The sequence below is a fragment of the Pantherophis guttatus genome, chromosome 2 (genome assembly GCF_059756535.1).
Source record: "Pantherophis guttatus breed Tessera chromosome 2, ASM5975653v1, whole genome shotgun sequence".
Classification (NCBI taxonomy): domain Eukaryota; kingdom Metazoa; phylum Chordata; class Lepidosauria; order Squamata; family Colubridae; genus Pantherophis; species Pantherophis guttatus.
Window position 1 is genome coordinate 98,573,469 of NC_142064.1, and position 11,049 is coordinate 98,584,517.

General features: G+C 39.5%; 1 protein-coding gene across 1 annotated transcript; it reads left to right on the forward strand.

Moving 5' to 3' along the window:
- Positions 1-325: 325 nt before the first annotated feature.
- On the forward strand, positions 326-9,015 carry DNAJA1 (DnaJ heat shock protein family (Hsp40) member A1). The gene is made up of 9 exons (XM_034410821.3): positions 326-541; positions 1,297-1,441; positions 2,351-2,528; positions 3,013-3,117; positions 3,214-3,441; positions 4,779-4,893; positions 6,370-6,485; positions 7,142-7,242; positions 7,454-9,015. Exons 2-9 carry the CDS (start codon positions 1,310-1,312, stop codon positions 7,670-7,672), a joined length of 1,194 nt encoding a protein of 397 aa, XP_034266712.1. The 5' UTR covers positions 326-541; positions 1,297-1,309; the 3' UTR covers positions 7,673-9,015.
- The last annotated feature ends 2,034 nt before the right edge of the window (positions 9,016-11,049 follow it).

Below are 11,049 nucleotides of genomic sequence, written 5' to 3' on the forward strand. Positions count from 1 at the left end.
AACACATTTCTCACACGAGGATTCGGGTTGCCCTAAACTTGGCCTCAGATTCTCTGTAGCTTCGCAGAACCGCTCAGTTCTACAGGACTTCGAAAGGTCGAATGCGCCCACCCCTGCCGCTTTGCATTCTGGCCCTTGTAGTTTGCCGTTGTTGAGCCGCGTCGAAAAATGGCGGAGGACCGAGCACGTTGCCTATCTTGGCATGACGGGACTTGTAGTTCCCGGCGGTAATATAATCCCTCGACAAATGATTGGAAGATGGCCTCGTTTTTCCTCATGGCTTCTGGAAAGCCGACGAATGCCGGCCATCGATGGTACCAGCAGAGAAGGCGGTGTTTCCGGTATTGGGTGGGGCTTCCTTGAAAAAAGAAAACTCCCCGGATGCTGCCTAGCCTGAGACCGGCTCGGAACTTTCCAGAAAAGTCGCGGTCGTTTTGTCTGTGGGAGAGAAAGAGGCAGGCGAAGGTGGCTCTCGGCGGCAGGAGCGGGTACACTTACCGGGAAGACGTCAGGCTGCTTTTTTTTCGGCCGAAAGCGCGAGGTGGGTGGAAGACAAAGGGAAGCCGTTGGCCGCGCCTTCCTTTCTCCCCCCCCCACCGAGCCCCCCCCTCCTCCTTTCTCCCATCCTCGTCGCGCGAGGAACGACCGCCTGGGCAGCTTCGTCCGCGCGCCTGGAAAGCCGAGGCGGGCGCGCTGCGCGAGCCGAAACCGTGCACTTGAGGGGAGGGGGGGGGAACCGATACGAGGTGGATGAAGGAGGCACGAGGGCGGAAGGGGTGGTGGTGGTCGGTGAGGGAAACTGGGGAGAAGCCTGCGAGAAAGCCTTTTGGGAACGGGGCAGGAGGGGGTTGGCGCCCATTGTCCGTGAGACGAGGAAGGGTGACCATGAAGAAGCATCCTTTCTGGGTGTTCTGTAGGGGAAAAGCGGGGAGGGAGGGCCTGGGGTCCGGTGGCGGGGGGGGGAGGGGAGAGTAAGTCCTTTTTCAGGTGAGTGACCTTCATCTGCTCGGAAACAGGCAGGTGTGCGACTCTAGGAGCGGGACCTTATTCAGGCAATTTAAGCGAAGGTGGCCGAGTCAAGCGGGAGGAACAAGAAAAGGTGCTTCTGTGTCAGATTTAGTACTTGTTTGTATAGCCATTTAGGCTGTGGGAGGCTAGTGCGGGGAAGTGGATGAAAGATGGGGGAGGATTGTTTCTGTTGAGGGTAAAAGAGGTATAAGGGAAGGGAAATAAGAAAGTGTGGGAGAGTCTCAACAGCTGTTTTACTGTTCTCTTCCCCACCATGTTCCCATGCAGGTACTGTTGCATCATGGTGAAGGAGACCACATACTACGATGTGCTTGGGGTAAAACCTAATGCCTCTCAGGAGGAGTTGAAAAAGGCTTATAGGAAGTTAGCATTGAAGTATCACCCAGATAAGAATCCTAATGAAGGTGAAAAGGTGAGTAAATACGTTTTTTAAATCTTCCTCCTCCCACTTTCTGCTAATTAGGTACCGGTATGTGGCAGGTATTCTGTACCCATTTCATTTTACATCTCGGTGTGAATGTGTTGGATTCTGGTTGTTGAACCCATATGCATACTTATCTTCAGGACATAATATTTCTTCAGGTGTTCAATGTTTTCATGTTCTGTTTTGCTTGACTGTTGCTTGCCCTTGAACATTCTTGTCTCTCGTTCTGCAGACGTCTCTTATTGAAAATGCAACTTGGTTTTTACAGTAAAGTGTCTTTTTGAGAAGATTTGAAAAACTTACATAAAATTTTCTCTTCGTGTCATTCCAAGTGTGATCTTCGGTAAAAGTTTTCATGATGAGCTTGACTCCTGGTGACTTATGTGGACATATCCACATGCAAATCAGCATGGTTTTTTTTTACTTCCCAGTCTGTTTTACAATCACTGCCCTTTGGAAAGCTTGCAGCCTAGCTCTTGTGGCAGCAGCTAGTCATTGTTAGCTGATTTTGAAAAAGCTAAAGCAGCGTTGAATCAGTGAACTAGACTTGGATATGCAAGACAAATATTCAGCAGAAAAGAGTAACAAATCACTTTATCACTATATAAAAAAAACCTCAGCAATCATTCAGTGCACCAGGACTTAAAGATTTACAATTAGGAAGATTAAAATTTAGATTTGAATTCTTCTGCTGAAATAAAACATTTTAAAAAACTCCTTCCTTTTCAATAAAATGAGAAAATTCAAATCCATAAAGTGGACCAGTCATCTGTAATTATTGTATGTTACTAATAATAGTATGTAAATGTAGTAGAGCTGATCATGATATAAATAATAAATATCATTTGGTGACAATTACATAGACTAAGCCTTTTGATTTTTTTTAAAATGTTGTAGTTCAAACAAATTTCCCAAGCCTATGAAGTCCTGTCTGATTCCAAAAAAAGAGAGTTGTACGATAAAGGTGGTGAACAAGCAATAAAAGAAGGTGGTAGTGGAAGCAGTTTTGGATCGCCAATGGATATATTTGATATGTTCTTTGGAGGAGGTGGAAGAATGCAAAGAGAGAGGAGAGGTAATGCACAACTTTCTTTCATCTAACGGAAATTTTAGTGGTTAATTTTTTATTAGTTAAAAAAAGGGGTGGTTCCCTGCAGACATTATAAAGATAAAGGTGATGATGTGGTTTCAAGGTGAACGGGTAATGATATCTTTTAATTTCAGAATTTTTATTTAATGTAAAACAATTCATTTGATTCTTTGTAATGATTGCTTTGGGAGCTGTCCACTAAAGGATCTATTAGCATTATTTGAACATTACCTCAAAGTCTGTTTGCTGTTATTGCTGTTAATATTAGCTGTATAAATTATACAATTAGTCCAAATGTTTTCAACATGATTTAAACTGCACATGAAATGGTCTTTGTAACTCTTTACTTAGAAATGCCCCATTGGATCCAGCCTAGTTTAATTTCCATTACAATAAATGTGGTTTTTTTTCTCAAAAAGTTCTCAGCTAGGAACTGAATTAATTCTTAATAACATGCTTTTCATTTCAGGTAAAAATGTTGTTCATCAGTTATCAGTAACTTTAGAAGACTTGTACAATGGAGCAACCCGGAAACTTGCTCTGCAGAAAAATGTGATTTGTGACAAATGTGAAGGTATGCTAAAACATTAATTTTATAGACGCTTAGGAGAAATTTTAATGTGAAAAAATGGAGTCTGTTTAATCTTAATTTTTTTTATATGTTTTCTAGGCCGAGGGGGCAAGAAGGGTGCAGTAGAATGCTGCCTTAATTGCAGAGGAACAGGCATGCAAATAAGAATTCATCAGATAGGACCCGGAATGGTTCAGCAAATCCAGTCTGTGTGCATGGACTGCCAAGGCCATGGGGAGCGCATCAGCCCCAAGGACAGGTGTAAAAGCTGCAATGGAAGGAAAATTGTTAGAGAAAAGAAAATTCTGGAAGTCCACATTGATAAAGGTATACTAAAGGAGAAATTAGGAGTTGTGGGATATTAAAAGTCCTAGAAAAGATTTACATATTAATTTAGAAAGGGATGATAAATTACATTTGGGTTGTCTGCCATGAGATCTGTGTCTTTCACTAATTTTTCTTCTTCAGATACCCTGTTTGATAAAGAATATAGTTCTATAGCAGTGATGGTGAACCTTTTTGGCACCGAGTGCCCAGACTGGAATGCGTGCGTGCGCCAGAGTGTCGAAAACCCAAAGACCAGGTGGCGACGGGCGTGCCCACAGAGAGGGCTCTGCATGCCATAGGTTCGCCATCACAGTTCTATAGAATATAGTTCTCCCACTACCTGAATTTCTAGGCCCGTGATGGCGAACCTATGGCACGTGTGCCACAGGTGGCATGTGGAGCCATATCTGTAGGCACGCGAGCATTGCCCTAACCCAGTTCCAGCATGCATGCATGTGCCAGCCAGCTGATTTTCGGGCCTTCCGGGCCCACTGAAAGTTGGGAAATGGGCCGTTTCTGGCCTCCGGAGGGCCTCCAGGGGTGGGGGGAGGCTGTTTTCGCCCTCCCCAGGCTCCTAGAAAGCCTCTGTAGCCTGGGGAGGGCAAAAAACGGACCTACCTCGCCCACCGTGCCACTGGGTACCAAAAGCGTGGGGAGCGCGGGGGGGGTCATATACGCATGCGCAAGGGGCGGGGCACATAGAATTATGGGTGTGTGCACATGCCCGCGTTCCCCCCGCTTTTGGCACTCGATGGCAGAAAGGTTAGCCATCACTGTTCTAGGCATTAAACCTCAATACTTCTGTCAAGAGATGGTGCTTTCATAAGATAGTACAACTTCCATAATTTTTGTATGAATTGCTGTTTAATGACTCCCAATAAGAATTGAGAGATGCTGTATCGGTGACATAATGACTGCTTGAACACTTGACATCAGATGGCTCTGGAAAACTATAGTATTTGGATAAAAATAATTTTGACTAAGGGCTGAAATAAGTAAAAACAAAAGGAAAACTACTAAAACATGTTCAAATTAAATTATTACAACTAGTGTACATCAACAGTTCAATTTCAAAATATCTAAAAAATTCAAACAGGTCATCTGTACATTCCATAATAAGAACTAGAAATTTTGGCAAAAGAAAATTAGTAAGGGATAACTCTTGAGACCAGCTGGCTTTTCACTAGCTGTTAAGGGATATGCTTTCTGTTCCTGTTTCATGCTTCTACTTATGTTTTACCAAATTATTTGCAGAGTGAAGAATGCTAAATTTATTAGAACAATAATTTGAAATATATTGTGTAGATTTTTAGCCTAATCTGTTCCTTTTGAAATAGGAATGAAAGATGGTCAGAAAATAACTTTCCATGGTGAAGGTGATCAAGAACCAGGATTGGAGCCAGGAGACATTATCATTGTCTTGGATCAAAAAGATCATTCTGTGTTTACAAGGCAAGTTTTAATAATACTGTGGAAAACACATTTGGGTAGTATGTATAACAGCTTGGGAACATAGGTTGCCAGACATTAGGGTTTATTTTTAGAAGACACTAATTGGAGCAGGTTTTAAATTTTGTAGTCAGAATAGGATGGTCAGGGTAACAATTGCACGCAGTTTCTCTTAACTTTCTTTCTACAAGATTAATTATTTCTGCAATACCTTACAACTTTTCCAATGATTTCTAACCTACTAAACAAATGTAAATCACTACATTGTAACTAATATATAGACACCTACTACCTTTATAAATGCATATTAATATGCAATTGTACAGATGACTGACTGATTCTGTCATAGTTCTGTAGCCCTTCACTAGTTATGTCAAGGTATGAAGCCTGGCACAACAGTTTTTAATTGCCAACTCCTGGTTCTTTGTTTAGGAAAGTGTATAATATACTCTCAATTTTAAGAAGTTTGTTTGGTCTAATGATTCAAGGTAATTAAACTGGTTTTAAAATGGTTTTCCTTCTCAATTAACCTTCGGATGTTAAGTAAAATGTTACATTGATTTTAAGGCTTGAAAGTCATCTTTTCTCTAGTTTAAATGCTGAAACAATTTCTTATGTATAGATGTAAATAGTATATATTTGATTACTGTACAGTAGCAAGGAAAATCAGTTTAGTTTTTTCCCATGAAATTGTGGCTGTTTTTTTTTTTTCTTTAACTTTTACTTAGATAATTAAACATGGAATGTCATTGAGTTTCAAGATATTCCTTGATCTATTATGGGGGTCCTCATCCTTTTTGAACATAATTTTTGAAAACATGATAGGAGCCCTGTGGCTGTTGGATGGGGAAAATTGCCTATTCACAAAATGGCTGCCATGGGAAAGTTACAGAGGGCCAGTTTATCAGAATGCTATGTGTTGTGCTGGTTAAGTATTTGATGTTGCCTGCTATCATGCTTATCTTTGTGGGATTTTTGGGAACAAACAGAAATTCCCTTCCTCCTAAAAGTATTCGCCTACAGCAAAAATATTTTATTTTTCAATAAATATTATAGTGAGAACCCCCACCCTAGATGTCTGTGTGTTCTATGGCACCCTGTGGTGTCATGCTGGGGATCACTGGTCTGCTATATTATATATATAGCATAATATTTAAACATCAGATATTAAGGTAAAACCTTATTTTTTTTTTATTTTCCCATATAATCAGATCTGGTGCCAGAATAGTCTTATTTCACTAACAATTTACCATTTTAAGTACCGTTTCCCCCAAAATAAGACATCCCCTGATAATAAGCCCAATCAGGCTGTTGAGCGCATGGCAATAAAGCCAAGCGCTTATTTCAGGGTTCAAAAAGACAAGGTCTTATTTTTGGGGAAACACGGTATTTAGTTTTTTTACTTGTCTTTTTGGAATTGATATCCTATACAATATGGTTATAGCCCTGCAATTCTAAAGCATATAACTTTTTCTGCAGGCGAGGTGAAGACCTGGTCATGTCTATGGATATACAATTAGTGGAAGCACTCTGTGGCTTTCAAAAACCAATTGCAATGCTGGATAATCGAACTATAATAATTACTTCTCATCCTGGTAAGTCTGCATTGCTCTGAAAAACAAACTTTGGTACAATAAGTTTAAATTTAAAAGACCATTGTTTAATAGACTTTGGATGTAAATCTGTCCATATTACTTTATGTGTATAGTCTTATTTATCTTTTTATGATCTATAAACTTCCTCTTCAGTTAAATGAACATTCTACTTTAACTGACAACTGCTCCCTACTATTAGTCTGTTAAAAGTTTGCAATTATACTGGAGTCACTATTAATTGGAACCCATCATAAAATAAATGTTACCCTGTTGAAGAATCCAAGTGAAATGCTGTAAAGATCTTAAGCAACTATAACTCTTAAATTAGTACTGTAATTAAATAGCTTTTATCAAACTCCTGTTGTCTTGGATTGACAGGAATGGCACAATCATTTGTAACTGATGAATTAGAAATCTTCTAAATGTATCTTGGAAAACCTTTTTTATCATGATAGTGCACTTTAGGAATATGCCATGTTTGGATTCAGTTACAAAACATTTCTAGCACTTGGATCTTTTCCCAGAATCAGGTTATTACCCACTGTGGATGCCTTGTTCACATGTCTTTAGTTTGCTGTCAGGATAAGTTTCTGCTTGAGCAACTTTAATTTTATATAAACTTTGTTAAACATAAGTTATATCTCTTTAATTTCTAGGTCAGATTGTCAAACATGGTGATATTAAGTGTGTACTAAATGAAGGAATGCCAATCTACCGTAGGCCATATGAAAGGGGTCGTCTTATAATTGAATTTAAGGTAAGTGACGATTGAATTACTAATTAAATATATCATGGAAAATTTCTTCAATCTATTTTAGGCAATGCTGCCTTATAATGCTGATTTCTTAAATAATTGGTGTTAGTTATACAAATCAAGCAAATGTATCTTTTATGTTAACATTCAGACACTTATTTCATATTTAAAAGTATATTTATGAGAGGCATTCATATTTTTTTCTAATTTTCAGGTGATATTTCCAGAAAGTGGTTTCCTTTGCTCAGATAAGCTATGTCTGTTGGAAAAACTGCTACCGCCAAGGCAAGAAGTGGAAGAAACCGAAGACATGGATCAAGTAGAGTTGGTAGACTTTGACCCATCTCAGGAAAGAAGACAGCATTACAATGGTGAAGCATATGAAGATGATGAGCACCACCCTAGAGGTGGTGTCCAATGCCAGACTTCTTAAGCTGGTCTCACAGTTACACTTGTGCTGCTTGTCCTGTATGTCAGTTGTGGATGAGTGAAGGACTGAAGTTGCTATATTCAGAATTGCTATTGTCTCTGTAATATTTAAACTTAGTTGTTTTTAAATCAAGTTAACAAATTGAAATCGGTAAAACTACTTGGATCAAGTTGGAATGTTCATATTTCTATATGGCCTCCTAAGGAAACCTGAAGCCACTTTACTCTGGCTTATTTTATTTTGTGCATCATAAGTGTATTGTGTGCAAATGCACTGGCTTAGTATTCAGTGATTTCTGTTTAGTATTATAAATTATATTCCCTCTTATGTATGCATCTGTATTTATGATTCATGTTAAAGATGTGAAATTAAATTTTTGTATTCATCTAGATACATTGATGTGTTTTGGATGTGCTATGGCTGGTTGAGACTTTGCACAGCATCTGTATGAGACTACTTATTTTCCATTCTGGAATGTTGAACACCCTTCATTCTCTACTGAGCTTTGCTTAGAATGCTGTATAAAACTCATTGATGTTAGACAGGATCCTGGCATGGTTCTTGGGTAGGAGTAAAAAATTCAACAAACGTCTAAGTGTAAATGGGACAAAAGCTGAAATCTTAAAAAGGATTCTGAATAGCAAATACATAATTTTTATAGAGGTAATCGTGTAACTGAAAAATAATATGCCTAAGAATAATGGTACAAAACTACATCCATTTTGAGTTTCATGTCACTAACATTCAAATTCCATGCTGCATGAATACTAGCAAAAAAAAAACAACCATTAACACTAAATGACTCCTTAATGAACTGTTAACAGTCCATAAGGTTTTTGTGTGTAGTTTCTGAAAAAGGCTACCTTTTAATGGCTATTTCAAAATGTCAATATAAGTAACCTACTATAAATTCATCCAAAATAATAATTAGGCATTGCATCATGATGGGGGGAAGGGTTAGCAAAGAATTCAAGTACCTCTTTTAAATATACCTAAGACTGCTATTTCTAACAACTAAATTGCTAACATTGTCATTTATGATAAGCCCTAAATTTACGTAACTGCTATATGTATATATCTGTATATGGGCAAATAGGATAGCAGAAAATAGCATTTCAGTTCCATATGTAATTTTAAAACAAATCTCTCACCATTAGAATCTTAAATTGGCAAAAAAAAATTGACTATCTTAAATCCTTGGCAGGGATTTAAGTTGTACAGCAAATTATTTTAGTCCTTGTGATAAGGATGAGTTACAGTGGAATTATGTGTCTTTAAAATGCTTGATTATTGTACTTTACACTCAGTTTGTACCTGTAGGGGGAAATAAAACTATCCTTCTAACAGCTTCATCTCTTCTTCCTTTTTGGCCTATATAACCATCCATTCCAAATATACATTTGTCAAGAAAATGTCCTTTTAAAAAATCCTTGGTCTAGTTTGGCATGTTGCTAAATGGGATGATCCTGAGGCTCATACACTTTGGCATCTTTCTTTATCCCACTCAAGCCAGTTACAAGAAATAAGTTTGGCAGATTGATTACTTAGAAGCAGAAAAGCACAGGTCTGCCTCCTGAGTTGCATGAGGAAAATACATGAGCTGAAGACTGGTTTGAAAAATTAAATCTCTCTAATGCCAATAAACAACATACCAAACTATTTCAGGTAAAATGAAAAAAGTAATCTTAAAAATGTTAGATAACTTCAATAGGTTTGCAATTCAGTTTTGCTAACTATCTACTGCATTTAGCAGAATTTGTTTTAAAAATCAAATTTCTATACTTGGTAAAAGGTATGGTGCTTTATTTACCACTGTAGACCATGACGACACCCAGCTGTACATCTCCACCCCCGACCACCCCAACGATGCCCTTGAAGTGATATCCTGGTCCCTGGAGGCCGTGCGGATCTGGATGGGGAGGAATAGGCTCAGGCTCAACCCATCCAAGACAGAGTGGCTGTGGTTTCCGATGTCCCGATATAGTCAGTTGGTGCCATCACTGACTATTGGGGGCGAATCATTGACCCCCACAGAGAGGGTGCGCAACTTGGGTGTCCTCCTGGATTCACGGCTGTCTTTAGAAGAGCACTTGACGGCCGTGACCGGGCGGATTTTTCATCAGGTTCACCTGATCCGCCAGTTGCGTCCCGTTCTGGATTGGGACTCGTTACGCACCGTCACTCATGCCCTTGTCACCTCCCGCCTGGACTATTGCAACTCTCTCTACATGGGCTCCCCTTGAGGAGCACTCGGAGGCTCCAGCTGGCGCAGAGTGCGGCCACACGGGTGGTAATGGGAGCGACATGGCATTCCCACGTAACACCCCTCCTGCGCGAGCTGCATTGGCTCCCAGTGGTCTTCCAGGTGCGCTTCAATGTTTTGGTTACCACCTTTAAAGCGCTCCATGGCTCAGGACCTGGGTACTTGCGGGACTGCCTACTACCACCGGCCGGTACGCTCCCATAGAGAGGGGCTCCTCCGGGTGCCGTTGGTCAAACAATGCCGACTGGCGGCCCCCAGGGGGAGAGCCTTCTCTGTGGGGCACCTACTATCTGGAACAAGCTCCCCCCGGAGATACAGAGGATCCCGGATCTGCGTACCTTCCACCGTGCTCTAAATACCTTATTATTTTACCAGGCGGGCCTGGCCTAATTTTCTCCCTCTTTTATAAAAGATTTTTAATTTTTTAATATCTTTTAGTATTTTATATATTCAGATTTTAAAATTGGTTTTAAACAGTTTGGGGTTTTAATTTGTCTGGGCCAAAACTATTTAATTTGATTTTAATTCTACTTTTAAATTTTGTATGTATGTGTTTTATTGTTTGGCTGTGCACCGCCCTGAGTCCTTCGGGAGTAGGGCATTATAGAAATCAAATCAAATAAATAAATAAATAAATAAATAAAATTTTCTATGGGTAATGGCCTGCTCATGAGGTGGCTATAGATAGTTCTTGCACATTTGGGTACAATGCTGCAATACAGAATAAAAACAAGCATTCAGCCAGCTGTGGTTTAATAGCTACGATAAAATCTTGGGCACATGGTGGACATTTTAGGTAGTAAGGGCCATAGAGGGTCTTTCCAGTTAAGAGATGGTCAGTGTTTGAGGAGAGTGGAAATGAGAGCAAACTTTTGTCATTCTTATAATAAATCCTCCCCAAACTCAGAAATGTTTCCCCAAACTCATCTTTTGTAAAGGAGATTAGAACATGGAAAAAGGAAAAGTCTGGGGCACATAGTGGCCAAAATTGTAGAAACCTTTTGGGAAAAGTATTTTTGAGATTTGATTGCTAATAACACCACTTTGTTTGCAGTAGTATCATGAAATTATATATCAATGAAAAGAATTTGATCAATGTAATGCAACAAAGTTTGTT

Coding starts and splice junctions, on each gene's coding strand:
- DNAJA1 (XM_034410821.3), top strand. CDS start 1,310: ATGGTGAAGGAGACCACATACTACGATGTGCTTGGGGTAAAACCTAAT. Junction 2,529..3,012: donor AATGCAAAGAGAGAGGAGAG/GTAATGCACAAC, acceptor TTTTCATTTCAG/GTAAAAATGTTGTTCATCAG. Junction 7,243..7,453: donor GTCTTATAATTGAATTTAAG/GTAAGTGACGAT, acceptor TCTAATTTTCAG/GTGATATTTCCAGAAAGTGG.